Below are 17,312 nucleotides of genomic sequence, written 5' to 3'. Positions count from 1 at the left end.
CGATTTTAGTAAATTATAAATATACGTATTATATTATATACGTATAACTTCATTTATGTGTTTCAAATTATTATGGGCAATTAGACAATTTTATTTAAAAACAGAAATCCTCTTAAAGCTTTTACCCATGATGCCTTTATATTTACATACTCTGACGCTATTGGTTGAAAGCCCATGCCTGCGACTACGCATGTGTGTCTGGGGTGCTAGGAAGCAAGTTCGATGACGTCACAATGAACGCGTATGCTGCGAAATGTTTGTTAAAAAAATCCTTTCAACGTATTTTACGAGGTAGCTGTATTCATGATGAATATAGTTTGGATTTCCTTTTACTAGTTAACCAGTAAAAGGACTGTAGTACTTACTAGTTGTGTGTAACAAAGTGATGTAAATATGAATGTTCAATGTATTCATTTGAATTATATTCAGTAATAACCCTGATAAAACGTCTTTAAAAAATAAACTATTTTTGTTGGTAACCAACAAAATGAACCGTACATTATTTGTTCAGAAACATAATTCTCTTATATATATAGAACATTGCATACATTTCAGAAAAAAAACAAGGAATAATGTGCCCCTCTGCGTGCAGGGTGTTTTCTGTTTTTATTAATAATAATTACTGGAGTATTGCGCTCCTTGGCCTCTGTTGACGAAAACAGTGCCTGTAAGCCCGGGGCATCGCCCGCTGACAACAAGCGCCACAAACCCTGAGGATCCGTGCAGCTCCGGGGCCGGAGACGGGAATCTGACGAGCTGGTCAAGGCGAACCGCTCGGCGGCGCAGACGGGGGCGAGCCGGAAGCCCGGGGGCCGCGGGGGCCGCTTCCGGCCGCTAGAGGAAGTGACGGAGCTCCCGCTGCGGGCCGGGCGGCGGGTATCGCTCAGCCCCCGGCGCTGTCTGGGGACACGGCCCCAGTTGTGGAGCGGTCCGGGTTTGTCAGTGTTACAAAAAAAATGTCTTGCTAAAAATTTTGTCTTGATAAATGACGCAGATTTGTGTTGGTTTTGTAATCTTTTCATCATGTGTGCACATATACTGTTTTAGGTATTAATATTGTATAATTTTTGTATTCTGTATTTATTTGTGACAAGTAAAGTTCTTATAAAATCAAACATCGTTTTAACGGTGCAGTTATCGCACTGTACCATGATCAGAGGAAACTCGTGCACCCTCCAAGCCCTCCTTTGATTATCTTTGATGGAAAAAAAACGGTCAAATTACCATCGAAAATCAACTGAAAAAAAGGTGGAAATGTGGAAGGAAACTGGACACCACAGGCACAGCTGCAGAAGCGCTGACTTCGCTGCGATACAGGAAGTCATTCTTACAGTGAAGTTAACACATCTCCAGTGTTTTATCGTCTAAATAATTATCAGCGCTGGTCAGGGCTACAGGTTTTTGACGCAAACAGTAAAAGCTGTTTCTGTTTCTGACAGCGGAGCAGAATGTTTGGCATCATCGGCTGATATGAGCGACCAGTTTGTAATCACTCACAATGCTACTGTAAACCAAGGAGAACTCGTTTCTATTAACACGTGGCTTTTCTATGTACTACAGCGGGTTTGCTCCAGAATACAATTTGCTGTGTAAAGCCTTGGGTAGTACAGGGCTAGTAAGACAATATTCACACAGAAGGTAGACGTTACAGGCCTCTTAGGGAAAGTCACAGCGTGTTTTTCTGGTACGCTACTCATCGGGTCTGACTTTTAGAAAAAAAGTGCAGCAGAGGTACGAGAGTTGTGACTTTGCAATGAATGTTTTTGTGTTTAACATACAAGAGCTCCGGTTTTGTGAAGAAAGGCTTGCTTTTAAGAAGTAATCCATTGCAGATTTATTGGGTACATCGCTGACAGACTGTTCTAATGCATTGTCTTCTCAATGGGATATCTGAGCTTTGTAGTGGGTTAGAAATTCCCAAAGTACTTCACTGCCCACCTCAGGACAAGGTCGAGGTGGTCTGGACGTGGCCTGCTCCAGATTTCCCTATGCTATTAAACTGGTGGCGCCCCCTGCTGGACAGAAACTGCCATGGGCGATGATTCATTATTGACTATTGACATGCTGTTATCACAAGCAGCTCACAAAAAAAAGCTTTCAGGTGGTATGGAGTTTCTGTATAAAACACAGATTCCATTGGCTAAAATGAATGTATAGGTATATAAATGGTTCCAAGGTGGATATTGGAAAAACCTTATTTTATCACAACAATGCATGACAGAATGACAAAGTGACTTTGAAGTTAGTGACATATTTTTAAAAATATACGTTTGATTTTGTCCCAGATTTCTTCACCACCTTGTTATATGAAACTGTGCCGGGAGAATTTCACACAGGGAAAATATTGCTGGGTACCATGTTTGATTACAATCATCACAACAGAAAGGATTCCTGGTACTTAGTAAGGCTGGCATACACTGCACGGTACATATTCAACGTCACAATGTAATAAATCGAGAGCAAAAGAAACTGATGTACTGTAGGACCAGCATTCAGAGCTCACTGACTCCGGAGCAACGCAGCTGCTGGAAGCCAGACAAAGAAGACATCTCTCTGTCAGTTCTCAAGATCTGCTCCAGCACTGTAAAAACATGGAGGAACGTCGTACCGGCCAGGTCTCGCTCATGTGGGCTGTAGAAGTGAAACTCTCCAAGGCTGAACCCAGTGTGAATGAAAAGCAGAAGTGGGAAGAATGTTAAGAAGCCAAGCTGACTGCTGGGAGACACAGTTGTGTTGAGCTGCGTGATCATGACTGTCTGCTTCCTCCTGGCCCTGTGCTGTGTGCTGAGAGCAGGTAAGAGACGTTGCTTCGCTTCGGCTGCCCAAAAGAGCGAACTGCGCCGCTATCGGGAAGACTGTCTGGTCTCCTGAGAGGTACATGGATGACTGGTCAAAACCCAGGGTGGTATGTCAAGGTAAAAGCAATGTAAAGTGTAGTCAAACCTGGTAAAACGATAGTAAAAGCATGCAGCGCACAGTGAGGAGTTGCTAAGCATGAAAGCATTGCAGTGAATGCATGTTTTAATAATGGCAAACCACTGTTAAAATATCTTGCATATTTACCACAGTAAACATTCTGAATGCAAGGTAAACACGTCACTCTGGAGAGGTTAATACGGAATAACACCGTTGTCAAAACACCCAGCCCAGAGTTTACGCAAATGAACATGCAAAGAGGAGAAGAACTGTCTGAAGGCGAGAGTGAAGCACGAAGGAGAGCGAAGTGCTGCCCAAACCGAGCTGAACCGCTCTCACGACCTGCTCCGGCGTTGCCAGGGAGCGAAACGGGAGAAACAGAGTCCCCAGGGAGCGAGCCAGCTTTGCGGTCAGTTGGCAAGTCACGCGGTCAGTGTGCACAGTAAGAGTTTGGTGCTGCCTGGTGATCAGACACTATCGTGTTTGCATGCAGTTTTCACCCCCAGTTGAGACCTGCAATCTGTCATGTCTTTAGTCAACAGTTTGAGATCCAGATTGAATTGGACAAAACAAATGGACTGTTGTCATAGTCAAGCAACTGAGACCTAAGCCAGAATGAATCCCTGGGGATCCAGTTTGGACACCGACACACACGACTCACATGGTGACACACTGTTCTGCAGTCTCAGTTCCACTGCTAATGCAAAGGGACCCTGCTAGCCATGAAAATAGCCTTTCCCATGTGCAGTAGCTGGAAGTGAAACCGGTTCAGGTTTGATCACTGCTTGGCTATTTACAGTCTGGATCCAGAACACCACAAAACACAGGCTGGGGAAACAGCCTGAATATAAAGAAAAGGATAAAAACCCAGATAAGGACCCAGATAACAGGAATCCAGAAAAGCCATCTCGTGCTGTGACACAAATGAAACTTTCAAGTTTGAATTGTGGAAGAAACAAAGAAAAAAACTGACTAGCTGCATGAGTCATTCTTTACCAGATAAATAAAAAAAGTTTCTCTTGTGGTGAGAACAGTTTTTATGTTTGGTTAACACAGCAATATCAGAAAACCCTTTATCTCCATTAGACAAGGACAAAAGAGTAATTTTTATAACTTCTAGTAAAGTCCCTCTACTGACTCTGAGACAAGTGCCTGGATTAGTCTGCAGCGATGGGCAAAGGCTGTGGGCCACCAGGCTTTGAGTGCCTTCAGCTCGAAGCTGAAGCAGAAACACAAGTGTGATCACAAGTGCAAAGGCCAAATAACAACGTAACCTCCAGGGCAAACATTTCTGAAACATTTTCTGAAAGTAATTGTAAAAGTATAAAGCATATCTTTACACAACAAATTGTATCCAGTAAGATAAAATTTAAATTCAGGAAAAGGAAAAAATTCATGTTTTTTTCACCCACAAGTAGTTTTGGAAAATTGGGTGGAGTTCTCTCGGATTTCCCAAAGGCCTAGAGGATTCTGAAAGCCTCCTGTGAGGAGGAATCGTTGGGAATCCCTGTCCGTGCAGATGGGAGCTTCTGCATTTAAAAACACGCAGGAGAACCTTACAAAAACAGGAAGCCAGAGCAAACATGAGTCCTGTACAATGTGATACTTTTTGACTTTACGACTATGTTTTAAACTTTATCCCTTGAGAGGTGTTTTGATAAAGGCTCCAGCAGTCACCTGTCATGTTACTGTAAGTGGAGGTCCTTTAGATTACCTGAGCTGCTTTTTCTTTCCAACAGGGGGCGTCCCATCTCGTGTGGCAGCACAGAGGCAGGCTGTGGGTTACCTGGGGCAGAATGTCACTCTCAGCTGCTCGCTGCTGGTAGCCGAGCAGCCCATGACTGTGGTCCAGCTATCCTGGGAGCGAGGGGGAAGAGCTGTGGCTGTTTTTAACCCCACATTTGGCACCAGCTATCCCACCGGCGACTGGGGAGGGAGACTGTTGCTGTGGAACAGGTCCAGTGGGCTGTGGGAGACCTCGCTATCCATCGCCAGGAGCCGACTCAGGGACAGCGGCAACTACAGCTGCATCTTCACCATCTTCCCTGACGGGACACTTCAGGAGCAGGTGTCCCTGACCATCGAAGGTGAGAAGCGACCTGGTGGTAGACCAGCTGCTGCTGATGAAGGTCTTGTCTGCAGGGCACAACACGTTGAAATCCTGTACTTCTTTAGTTGCACCTTTTCAGATTTTGACAAGCTGTTGGAAGGACACAGTTGCAGGTTTTGGAAAGAGTATTTGGAGCATCATCACGTAGCTCAGTGTGCCCAGCGGTGCTTCAAGGCTGATTGTGCTTGGTTTCTGTTTCTTTCTTACAGAGCTGGTGGAGATCCCTGTAACACGGCCCTTATCCCTGGACTGCCTGGATCCTGACTGGAGCACTACCAGAACCTGGGCCTGGAACACTAGCTCCCATAGAACTGTGCTCTGGTACAGGCTGGGTCCTGCAGGGTCTGACAGGGAATTGGTTCTGGAGGTCCAGTTTGAGGGCAGTTCGACTTGGTGCGGAGGAGATCTGCTAGCACACATAACAGGCTGCACTATGGAACTGGTCCCCAATGGGACCAGAGGGTCGTGGAGATATGAGCACCCGATGTGGACTCCTTCTCCAGCTCAGGCAGGCCGGTACCGTTGCGAGTGGACTAACGGAACCTACCTCTTCCACAGGACTTTTCATCTCAAGGTCAAAGGTCAGATCTCTTGGTGTGGTGTTCATATTGCGTTGTTGAATTCAGGGCACCTTGCAGAGCTCAGCTTGTGAGCAGTGCCCTGACTAGTTTTAAGACTACTGTTTTTCAGCCCTTTGTCTCCCTGCAGCATGCAGTCCCCTGCTTAGCCTCCTACCAGTGGTTCCACCCTTATTCTGTCTCTGCTAGACCACAGTGCCTCTGCTTAGCAAAAGCTCAGCACCAAATTGGCAGTTTTCTGGTAGAGGTAGATGTGAAATGTTTATACCAGCCTTTATGTTTCCAGGATTTTCCATGAATCCAAGTGGGGAGATGTGTCAGTGTGCATTCGCTCAAAAGGAACAAGTAAGGGTTAATTCCATGCTGAAAAACAGAAAGGAGAAATACAGCATTTCTGCTTCCAAGCCTTCTTCAGGTGTGAGTCTGCAGATTTTTCAGCATGGACTAAACCTTTACTCGACCCTTTCCCATACACCATTAGATATTGATCACACCAGGAATGCACAGTGCTTTACTAAACCTTACCCAGCTTTTACCCTTCTGCATCACAGAAAACCTTCAGAGTCACCTGGCTGGATTCTGTTAAATGCTGCTAACCCAGCTAACAGTAATTGACAGGCAGCACACTGATTGCTCAGAACAGAAATTGCATTGTCTGGATCTTATTTAGATTTTTGACTTTCTGTGTTGTGCATGTGACATGAGATCATCTGCAGATGAGAAATATTTTCCTCTGGCTCCTTCCAAGTGCTGCAAGACTCTCTCTCTCTGTCCCCAGAGTCTGCCCAGAGGCATCACCGCAGCCACGCCACCACAGCCCTGGTCCTGGCTGCGCTGGGCATCACCATAGCGCTGGCTGCGCTGGGACTGGTGATTCGCAGCAGGAGAGGTCATTGGCATTGTGGGTAATGGCGAGCAGTGCTGGTTTGGGGCTCACTACAGCACCCCCACTACAAGTCAGCTCAGTCCTTTCAGGCACAGGCATAGGGGGGGACCTCAGTAAACACTGCATTGCAAGTGTGTTTCTGGGGAAGTGTTATTTTGGCAGGAAATATGCATTTTTTAGAAATCCCACACAACAAGATTAACATGTTAACTCCCTCAGCGTACGTGAGATTCTGCATTGCTCTAAGCCAGCATTAGAAACCTCTAATGAAATGGTCCAACCTCTCAGTGGGAGGCACTGTCAGTGTCAGACTTACTGTACAACACTGCTCCAGGCCAGAACAGTCCCATGGAAAACTGGTGGAACCAGTGGAATATGAAGTTCAATTTCACACTCCATCATTCTTATCTCACCCTCAGGCGTTAACAGGATAGCATTGGTTTGAACAGAACATGTTTAATTGCCACATCCTATTCAATCTAATTCTTTCAATCCACATATATTTGGGTGGGCTTCTAATTTTCTGGCCTGCAAGTGCATGTTCCCATGGCCTGTTTCACATTCTGACACTGGGCTGTGGAAGACCAGGAATAGGAAAATCCACTATTCTTGTTCCAGTTTCCAGCTCTCTGTGAGCCAGTTGACATCACCAGCTCCAGTCCAGTGTGGGGGAAAGTTACTTCCAAAAACGAATTCATTATTGTTACAACGATTAGTTTGCGTGTATACTGTAGTTACTATGTAAATAATACACAACTATTTGAAATCAATTTATAAGCAACTTGTTATTAATTTACAAAAGGAATCCCTGACAAGGGTTTACTTATAATTGTAATGGATTCATTTTTTAAAAGTGACTTCCCTAACACTGCCTGCACTTCTCAGTGATTGATTACATCACTGTCTCCATTCCCCAGTGACCCCCAGAACAGGAGGCAGCTGCCTCAAATCAGAAACACTACTGGGCAGTTAGGTTGGTATGAAAAGTCTGATGTACTACAAATTCCTCCCAACTTCTTACTGAAATTTGCAAAAGTGAGTTCAAATTATGAGCTGAAATTATGTGTCACAATATGGATACATTGTGACATTATTATTTTTAAATAATCATCATGCTTTGAATTAAGGATATTTTAAAAAATACCATTAGTTCCTTCAGAACTGAATTTTTGTGAGAGTAGGACATTCCTTTATGCCTCAGAATGTAGCTGGGTGTTATTCCCTGTCATGTGTGCAGAAGTCCACACAGAGCTGACCCAGGTCTCACTCCTGCATCTCTTTTACAGCTGGTCAGCAGCCCATAAGGTACCGAATTGATGTCACTCAGGTGAGTTTCATGAGCTATAACAATTGAGCTTTCTATAAAAATAAAGAACACTAAAAGGTATTTAGTAAAATGTTACCCATATCACAGGGCAAAGTTCTCCACATTCTAGTTCCGGATTCTTTGTGCTTGGTGTCCTCAGACTCGGCAGATTGTGTACTCCACGATCTGGGTGTCCCCGCCACTTGCCCCTGAGGCGACGGAGGCCGGCAGGAGGGAAGAAGACCCTGTGTATGTGAACCTGGTGCATCGGAATGCGGAGCAAGCTGTGTACAGCGAGGTCCGGACGGGAGCACAGAGGGAAGGAGATCAGTGAAGACCCTCCACCTATGAGCCATACTCAGCAAAGCCCTGGTTCTTGCTGGCTGTACCATCGCTGTTGTGGGGGGGTCTGGAAACGTTACATGTCGAGCAGGATTTCTAAATCCTCCCACACTGACGCCCCTTTCCCCACCAGAATTACTATACTGTGTCATTAAATTACGCTCACACGACACAGTCTAGGGAACGGCTGGGATAATGGCCAAGGTGGACATCTGTGCAGGCTCACAGTAAGAATGTTTTGGGGAGCATACAGTGTGTTTATTTACAGACGAGCTCTTGCTTGTATACAAACTTCAAGAAAGGCAGTGATTTGATGATGGTCCCTTAGCAGCAAGACGTTAAGAGCTGGTGCTCACATGTCCAAATCTGTGCAAACTCCAATAAAGGATCTACACAATTGTGTTGTCTGTAATCATTGACTGCAAACTTGAGTGCTTCTTTTGCCACTCCTAACAAAATTTCTTTTCAGAACTAGCAAGGAACTAGCAACAATACTGGAAAGCACAGGATCACACTAACCACACATTCTATTGTTTATTTGTAGAGTTATTCTCATATGCTTCTTTTCTAATGAAGATTTTAGTGTATGCCTAAGAATATATATGATTTCAATACGGCTATTTCAGTTCTGTTCAATAAAAGTTCTAGTTAACAGTTCTATGGCTGGTTAAAAATATTTTGTTTTGTGGTTAGAGTATGACTGTGAGACTGTGTCTTTTTTGTTCCTACTTGAGAAGTCAGTTAAACAATTAACCCTATAACCATCTAAATTACACATGCTTAGGACTATTCCTAAGTATAATTTTACAGTTTATTACTCAAGTCATTTTCTCCATTAAAGATAAAGTTGCCTGGACCTCAGTTTCTAGTGAGAAGTCTTACAGTCATGCAGCTAATTACTTATCCAAACCATGTAACTGAAACCAGAAGACACCAGGCCCTCCAGGAATCTGGGTCAGAGGCTGTAATCCTGGGCTGTGTCTGTGTCAAAGCACCAGCACCTGAGGAGCTGGGAGAGAATGACTCAGACAATCAAGAGGATAATTAAGAGCCTCTACCGGCTCTGCAGGACATTCTAAATGAGGTCTTGCTAGTGCATTGTACAATTTTAATATATCATCTGTTTATTTTCTAATAGAAAAAGCAACATCATCAAAGAGGGTCTCCCACTTTTCAATCTAAGTTCATTTTTAAATTTCCCAGCATCTGACCCAATTAAATGCTTCAACGGTTCAGATCTAGTAAAACATTTTCTCTCTGAATTTTGAAGATTCAATTTTGTCATTAGAATTTTCAAGCTTTTTTGTGACATAGTTACCAAATTGTTTTTCTATAAAACAAATCCACCTTCTAAACAACATAACCGAACCAAACAATACTGTTGCTACATCACAAAAATGTGACAGCTGAGCACAGACTCAGGGCAATGGCTCTTTATGCATTCTGCACAATGACGTTACAGCCAAAGTAACGCACCGACACAATGTTGCTGCAACATTCACTTGTCAGCTTGGATTCAGTTATATTCTAACATCTAAGTACCCTGCAGATTACCAAGTAACATCTAAAAATATATACAAACAGCAAATGTCTTAAGTGTTTGTAAGGCTGCTACATGTTTGGTTATGCGACATTCACACACAGCATCATTGGAAAACAATGCTGGAAAATATTGCTGACACAACATTACTGAACTGCAACTTTGTGCCAACATTTGGAAATGTTGTTACAACAATATACATTAGCTGGGATACCCTAATTTTCCGTCCTGTGCTCCTATTGCATGTCTATTCAATTTGGACGTATGAATTTTACTATTAGGAAAATTGGAATTTTAATATTAGGAAAAGCAGAGCTGCAGAGGCATTCACCACCCTGGCCCCCTGAAATTAATTAAATAATTCCTGTCCTAATTTCAGGATGCAAATCCCCCCCCCCCAGTGGAATCGTCCTGGAGCGTTGTTCGCTTGCAAATTTGGAAGGTGTGTGTTTCATCCCCCTCTTGGGGGGCAGGAAAGGTGTATAAAAAGTGTGTCCGCGTGCAGCGTGGAGTTCGCTGGGCTCCTGCAGACATGAGGGTCTCCTGCGCTCTTCAGCTCCTGCTTGTGGGCACCTGTCTGGGTAAGAGAGGGGACGTTTACACTGTTGTGAGTCTCAAAATGTGCAGGATGAGAGCCTGTGTGTCCTAATTGCTGTTTTACCAATTACTAACTTTGAATAATATTTATTAAATAAAGTCAGGCTTGAAGGTGCTTTATAGGTAACTGTGTTTCTACTTAAGTACATTTGTTGTGCAATTATCTGTAAAAGACCTTAAGAAAAACTCTTTATGTATGTAATGAAGAAATTAGTTAGGTTACTTGTTTAACTGGCTACTCAGGTTGGACAAATTCCAGAAAACACCAGGCCGTCCTCGAACTGAGTCTGACATCCCTGGTTTATGTTCAGATGTTTAGCTAAGTTTTTCTGTTCAAAGTGGCGTAAAGAGACTCGTCGTGCACAAAGGAAGCAGTGGTGAATCAAGGAGAGAGGGCTCTATATTTGCTTCCTAGCTGCAGAACAGAGGCAAGGAGGTTGAGCAACTTTCTGAAAGACACACACTGAGTCCGTGCCAGAGATGGGGGTCTGAAACAGCAACTTCCTCTCCATTTAAAACCCACTACAGGAGTGCAGAGGCTGATTTGGAATTAATAATCATAGAGACACATTGCACAAATACTGCAGATATCAAACAGAAACACACTCAGTAAAGCATTTGAATGAATTAATGGCCTGGTATTTAATGGCATGGCTTGGGCTTGTATGAAGCATTGCTGTGGGCTGGACGATGGGTAACACTGCAGTGGCCACAGAGTCCAGACAGAGCGGTGAAACTGCTTCTGCTGTGATTTGAGCCACTTAGCTGAGGGCCAGCCCCAGGGCTGCCAGAGGCAGGCTGAGACCCCAGCAGAGCGGAGGGGGACCGAGGGCAGCGGGGACAGGCTGCAGGAGAGGATTAGTGACAAGAGAGGGACTAGCGTTTGATACAGACAGCTCTGAGAATGGCGGTGGGAATGATCATGATTTCAAACAGCTGGGGAGAAATGCTTGGTTGTCATCATCTCACCTAAACATCTGTTAAGAACTTCCATTAAAGATCTTTCTTATGATGAGAAACAGTCTTGCAGCTTCCAAAGACGGAAATGAACAGTATCCGTGTCCTCCAACTACAAAGAGCTTGAAACAGGATGGGACAACGTATATTTTGAAACTTCCACTCTCAACCACAATTTCCGACTGGCAGACACTCTGATTCCAGAGTTTCCCGCTCCTCGCTGACACCGAGGCAAGGAGCTGCGCTGTTCGCCTCATCCCAAAAAACTTCCATTTGGAAGCTGCAGAAACGCAAGAAGCTGCCAAAACCCAATCAGCTGGCAATGGGCTGGTGAACAGAACACCGAAGAACAGCAACAAGATTGTTTCCATATATGAATATACATATTTACGGAGGCCAGCTTCTCTGTGTTTCAGCCTGGTTTACATATCTTTCCCAAGGGAGCATGAGTCTGTATCCAGACATGAGGTCTATGTAAATGTTTCAAAGACTTGACAAAGTCTGTTTTGGCTAAATTCAAATCTAAGCTGGCTGGTTACTGACAAAATAACATTTAAAATATTATCTCATCTTCCTTTTTTACTTATCTACATCTCTAGACATCTTATTGAACAACCTAGAACAGACGGCTTGATTTACTGTTCTTTCATGTTTTTCCATTGAGGTCTCATAGAATAATCATTTGGGGAGCTTTTTTCTGCTAGATGATGAGAGCTCAAAATGTAGTCATTGAGGGACCGATTCCATGGGATATAGCAGTCCTGCTCAATCCCGGCTCTTTTCAACACAATTGGCTGATCTGTAATCCAGCTGAATTTACAGTTCTTCATCTAAAGCCTTCAAGATTTTTAAAGTCTTGCTTTCCTCTTACAGGTGTTAGACATCAGCTATTACCAGGGGCATGGATCCCTGCATCTGAAAGACTCAAAATGATTTTTCAACTTAAATTATAGCATTTTTTTCACAATTGTAAACATCTTACACAGAGAGACAAATAAGACATCCTTATCCCGAGCAAACAAGCAAGAATTTCTGACCTAACCACTCAGGGCTGCAACCTAAGAAAACATCGTAAAGCTAAGATGAAATATAAAAATCTTATTTGTAGTGGAAAGAATTAAGGCTTTTTTTTAAGCAAATAATTTATACAATTACGAGACCAATTAAGCAGTTAAAAGCTAAAGATTACTTTGAGCAGTTAATAAAAAAAGTAAATCAAGAGGGAAAGAGCCTGCCAGGGAACAAATGGAAGAACAAATGAAATCCATTTGACACTGAGAGAAAGATTTTTGAATGTAGCAGTTTCATGTCATTCTCCAGCTCCGTCTGTTTGGAAAGCCCATATTCTAAGTTCTCGTCGTGAATCTGATGGGTTGTACAAGCTCTCGACCAGTCCTTTGGTCTTGAGTTCAGGAGTATGCGGGTCCCTTCTTGTGGGAGAGAGTGGGGTGAAGACCTTGAGCGTGCCGCTGGAGCTCAGCTGATTCCGAGACCTTCTGGGCCCTGGGGTTCTGCCACAGCGGCAGGGATACATCTGGGCTCCGGTCAGCGTCTTGAGCATGGGAGCTGCACAGGGTTTGGGCTGCTGTTCTGAATCCCGGGTGTTTGGCCTGAATAAAAATCCAAAATTCCAAAACTACTCAATGAGGCCAGTGATGCTGTCAGCAGGACTCTATCCACCTTCACAATCTGGACGTGTGTGCGTCGGTGTTTGTATCTGGATGTGCTCTATGATGGACTGACAGGGTTTGTGCCCATTGCTTTGCCAGGTTAGACTCCAGCTCCCCGTTGTGCCTCAATTAGATAGAGCGAATAGAAAATGGTTGGATGTTTGTCGTGGTTTTTTGGTTTGGGTTGGAGTTTAGGACACCTTGCCTGGAATAAGCATGGCTTGACTGCGCATGAATGCGCTTGGATGCGATCTCGCTGTGCAAACCTGTGGCTGATCGTTGGGGTGGAAGCAATGAAGCCACATCAGCACGCTCTTCCCTTGCAGGATGTCTGCCGTCGGACAGCGAGGTGTTTAAGTGCCGGCTGCTGGCGGGCCTCCTGAGGCAGATTGACGCGGGGGCCGGGCAGGTGTATGGCCTGGAGTTCGATAACAGGATCGTCAGGTACACTGGCGGGTGCTGGGCTCGCGTGGAGGGCCTGCTCAGGCACATCACGGTCGGGACAGGGGGAGTCTGGGGCGTCGACACCAATAACAGCATCCAGACGCTGGTGAACGACAGCTGGGTCCGCATGGACGGTACGTAGCTCCTGTCCTCCGCCTCTCACGTCATACCGCCAGGCCTCAGATCTCTTGCTGTTGGACAGGAGGGGCTTCTTCCAAAAATAAGAACTAAACGGTCGCTTGCCTGGTCTTTCAAAGTAGAAGGAAGTACACAAATATGTGGATTTGTTAGGGAAGGAGCTGTCAGCTTTCATGTTGTGAATGAAACGCATCACACCAGTTGCTGAAGAGCTGTCAATTTTTTTTGATTAATGGAGAATGGAGAGGCTGGTTGTGAAGTGAAGGCTTGTAGAGCTTGTCAGTCAGTAGCAGTAAAGACTCAGCTGTGAGAGCAGACCTGGAAGAGCCTGGTTTGGGGGGAGCAGGCTACAGTTTTCACTGATGCTAAGCATGCTGCTGAAACTCTGAGTCTCAGCGATAGCCACACCCTGGCCTCAGGTTGTGTGACACATCCTGCCATCCAGCATGCTTTACAGCTTCAGCCACCTAGGAGACCCCATTCCAATGATTTCCTGGCCAGCAATTTATTACCGTAACCTAATTTATCTCAATGTGCTTCACATAACAGAAAGCTAAAGAAGTCAAGGAACTTAAAAATGACTAAGAAGGAGGAAGATAGGAAATCAGACACTTCACAGTATCGGAGGTTGATGACTTTGCCGGTACAGAAGGGTTTTAAGATCTTGTCTGAGATGACAGGGAGGCAGGGTCTCCCGGTCTGGGGACCTGCAGCAGATCACACTGACCTGATCTTAACGACCGCGGTGAGGTTTGAAGAAGAGCAGGTCAGTGAGGTAGGAGGGACCCTTCCCTTTTACAGCCATAAAGACCAGGAGCAGGTCCTTGAAATCGTCTTTCTGGTGGACGGGGAGTAAGTGGTGCTTTGCTAGAATAGGGAAAGAATATGATTGCCTGTTTCGCAGGGAATCTTAAGCAAATCGACCTCGGGGGCGAAGGTTTTATTGCCGGCGTCAGCTCCTGCAAAAGCACCTTCTGCCTGAGCACCGATCCGGCCGCCGCCCAGGGCCAGACCGTCGCGCCTCCCTGGACGAAGATCCCTGTGAAGCTGGACTACCTCTCCTGCGGGCCGTACTCCTGCTGGGGGGTGAGCGGGGACAGCCAGGTCTTCGTGCTGACGGGCGTCTCCCGCCACTACTGCTCCAGCGGCGGGAATACCACCCAGACCGACATCCACGCCTCCCAAGTGAGTGGGCACATGGCCAGGATCGAGGTGGGCGCCGACGGCAGCGTGTTCGGGCTGAGCACCAACGGCATCGTCTACCAGAGGTACGGTGAAACGGGACCGCTCGACTCCAGCTCACCGGCCTGCGGTTTCAGATGTGTACACCTTCCATCCTGGCTGGCCGGTGCTGAACACGGCATGAGCGCCATCTATGCTTCACTGTACATATTAGAGCACAGAGCTGCTAGAACATGTCCCGGGGTTTGGAAACACGGCCAAGACAAGTGGAAAAGATTGTCCATCACAGACAGTGATCCCTAAATACCACAACAGTCCTTTATTTCCCCAGAACCATCAGAGCACCCACAGACCACACAAGAGACTCATCCTATATATGTAACTGCCCTTCTTTGGCTTTAACAATCACGAAATTCTCACTGTTTAGCCAGAAAAGGGAAAAAGGACAGAAACACACCGAGCCTTAAGGAGACACTATTCTGTGTAGACAGACCATACGGTGCTCGACACCTGTTATCACAAACTAACTCTGGTTACTCTGTGACAATGAAACCATTAAACTGTATACAATTGACAGGTGTTTTACAAGATGGCGTTATAATGGTAACTGATTGCTAAGGTACCTGCGAGGTCCTGTACGGTGAGTGGGACAGCAGGCTCCACGTCTCAGGAAGCACACAGGGCGCCGCTCAAAGCTCGCCGTTCTGCGGGAAAGAGCTCACAAGCTGTGTCCTCAGCCGCTCTCCCGTCTCTGTGTCCCGCAGGCACGGCGTCACCTCCCGGAACCCCGTTGGATACTACTGGCTGCGGCTGCTGAGCAGCGAGGCGTCCAGGAGCCTGTCCTACGACGAGGGCGTGCTGTGGCTCATCGGCCAGAGCGGCCGCATCCGGCGCTGCGTGAGAGCCAAGCTCAGCGTCTGACCGCGACCTCTGACCCCAGGGTCGTCCGCACCTGCGACAGGAGGAGCTAGTGTCTCCATTCGAGCACGATAAAAATGCACCACAACTAGGGAGGCTATAGTGAAACTTTAAAGCGGTTCTACAGCTCTTATTGGATATTAACCAGGTTTATGTGTGCTGTACAACAGGACTGGGCAGCGGCTGTGTGATCTTCTCACTTTTTCAAACAGCGCTCATGATTTTTCTCAGATGCAGTTTTAGATTAGGAGAATACGGACCTGTACTCTAAGTAATTGCACAGTTACAAACCAGATCAGAGAACTTTAAGTCACAAATAAGACCGCTTTTTTTATCTCTTTTCGTCACCAGTCGCTGCCCGTCTAGTTTGTCACGCGGTTCAGCAGTCATGACAGGACTCGCCTGAAATTGCTTTCCGCTTTTTGTCTCCTTCAACCTGAATGTATAAGATACCATTATGCTGCTACTCTCTTTGTATTCCAGAAAGAAGATGAAAAAGCATGCCTTTACCAGCTTCCTTTAGTTTTATGCTTAATAAACAATCTTGACAATATAAAAAAGCTTGTTTCATTATGAAGTGACTGACACCTCAGAGTAGTTATTCGCAGTGTTTAGGGCTTGCAGTCAGTTCCACTTATACTCCTTACGTAAGGGTTCAGTAAAACAAAGCTCGGGGAAATTATTTTGAAACGTTAGCTATTATAGCTCTCTCTAGTATTGTAACGCATACGGCGAGCATTGCAGGTTGTTCGAGCCGGCTTACCAGCGCGGTGACGTCACCGCCCTTCCCTGTGAATAGCAGGACCGCAGCCCTGGGCTGAGGGGAGACTCCCCTTTGGCTCAAGAGGCTGGGTCCCTGTTGAGTGACGCCCGGGTTCGAGTCCCCGACGGTGGGGGGCCGACTTGAGGCGGCAGCAAGGGCGCATACCCACGTGAACCCGAAAACGCTACAATACGTTGACAATTAACACAATGAAATTAGTCATTTCATCACCACTACTTCAGAAGATTGTCAAAAAAACGGATGAAGCAAAATGAGAAGATCTAAGAAAACCTACATTACTGGGATGAAAATGTAATGTTTAACAGGATACCGCAAAAAAAAGAAAAAAAGTTTTCGTTTTCAAAGACTACCGCTTTGCATTAAAACCCAGATGCTTAGCTCTGCAGTGCAGTAGGACAAACTGGTCCTTTAAGTAATAAATAATCAAGTAAACCGCAATTTTATTCCAAAAAGGATCTGAGAAGCACTTCTGCGTGTGTGCTTATTAACCTATTCGGAATATAGAGCTGCACGGACACCATATCCACCCTCCCCGCAGCGCGCATGCGCAGGGCGACTCGAGTCGCTCATGCGCAGTCCGGCCGCACGATATTCTGCACAAGAAGGCGAATTTGTGTTGCAGGGATATTAGATATCTATATATACACTTCACAGTCCCTGGACAGGCAACAATCTATTAGATTTTCTCCTTTCTCCGTCTGTGTTGTCCACTGATTATCTAAACAAAGGAAGATAAAACATAACTAATTTTCGACTTTTCTATATGTACAGCACAGCTACGTACATGGTGATGCCGGTTGCTTTCCACAGATGCAAGGAAAGTTTTTTTTTGTTGCCGTTTCCCTTCACTTAGTATTTATAAATTGTTAGATAACATAATAGCTCCTTTAAGGGATAGAGGCCTGGGAATCAGACACCCATAACTGCTGTGTCACTAGGGCGCC

At 45.4% G+C, this 17,312-nt stretch overlaps 2 protein-coding genes across 2 annotated transcripts; both read left to right on the top strand.

Moving 5' to 3' along the window:
- Positions 1-835: 835 nt before the first annotated feature.
- LOC148814540 (uncharacterized) lies at positions 836-8,538 on the top strand. Its single transcript, XM_088906416.1, has 6 exons — positions 836-2,794; positions 4,656-5,003; positions 5,236-5,607; positions 6,383-6,505; positions 7,777-7,817; positions 7,957-8,538. Exons 1-6 carry the CDS (start codon positions 2,749-2,751, stop codon positions 8,128-8,130), a joined length of 1,104 nt encoding a protein of 367 aa, XP_088762542.1. The 5' UTR covers positions 836-2,748; the 3' UTR covers positions 8,131-8,538.
- Positions 8,539-10,210: 1,672 nt separating this feature from the next.
- Positions 10,211-16,107, top strand: LOC148814539 (fish-egg lectin-like). Its single transcript, XM_088906480.1, has 4 exons — positions 10,211-10,259; positions 13,229-13,480; positions 14,389-14,752; positions 15,431-16,107. The coding sequence occupies exons 1-4, from the start codon at positions 10,211-10,213 to the stop codon at positions 15,585-15,587; spliced, it is 822 nt and encodes a 273-aa protein (XP_088762606.1). The 3' UTR covers positions 15,588-16,107.
- Positions 16,108-17,312: the final 1,205 nt, after the last annotated feature.

Source organism: Atractosteus spatula, chromosome 26, assembly GCF_055471065.1.
Source record: "Atractosteus spatula isolate fAtrSpa1 chromosome 26, fAtrSpa1.hap1, whole genome shotgun sequence".
NCBI lineage: Eukaryota > Metazoa > Chordata > Actinopteri > Semionotiformes > Lepisosteidae > Atractosteus > Atractosteus spatula.
This window is presented reverse-complemented; position numbering and strand designations above follow the sequence as displayed.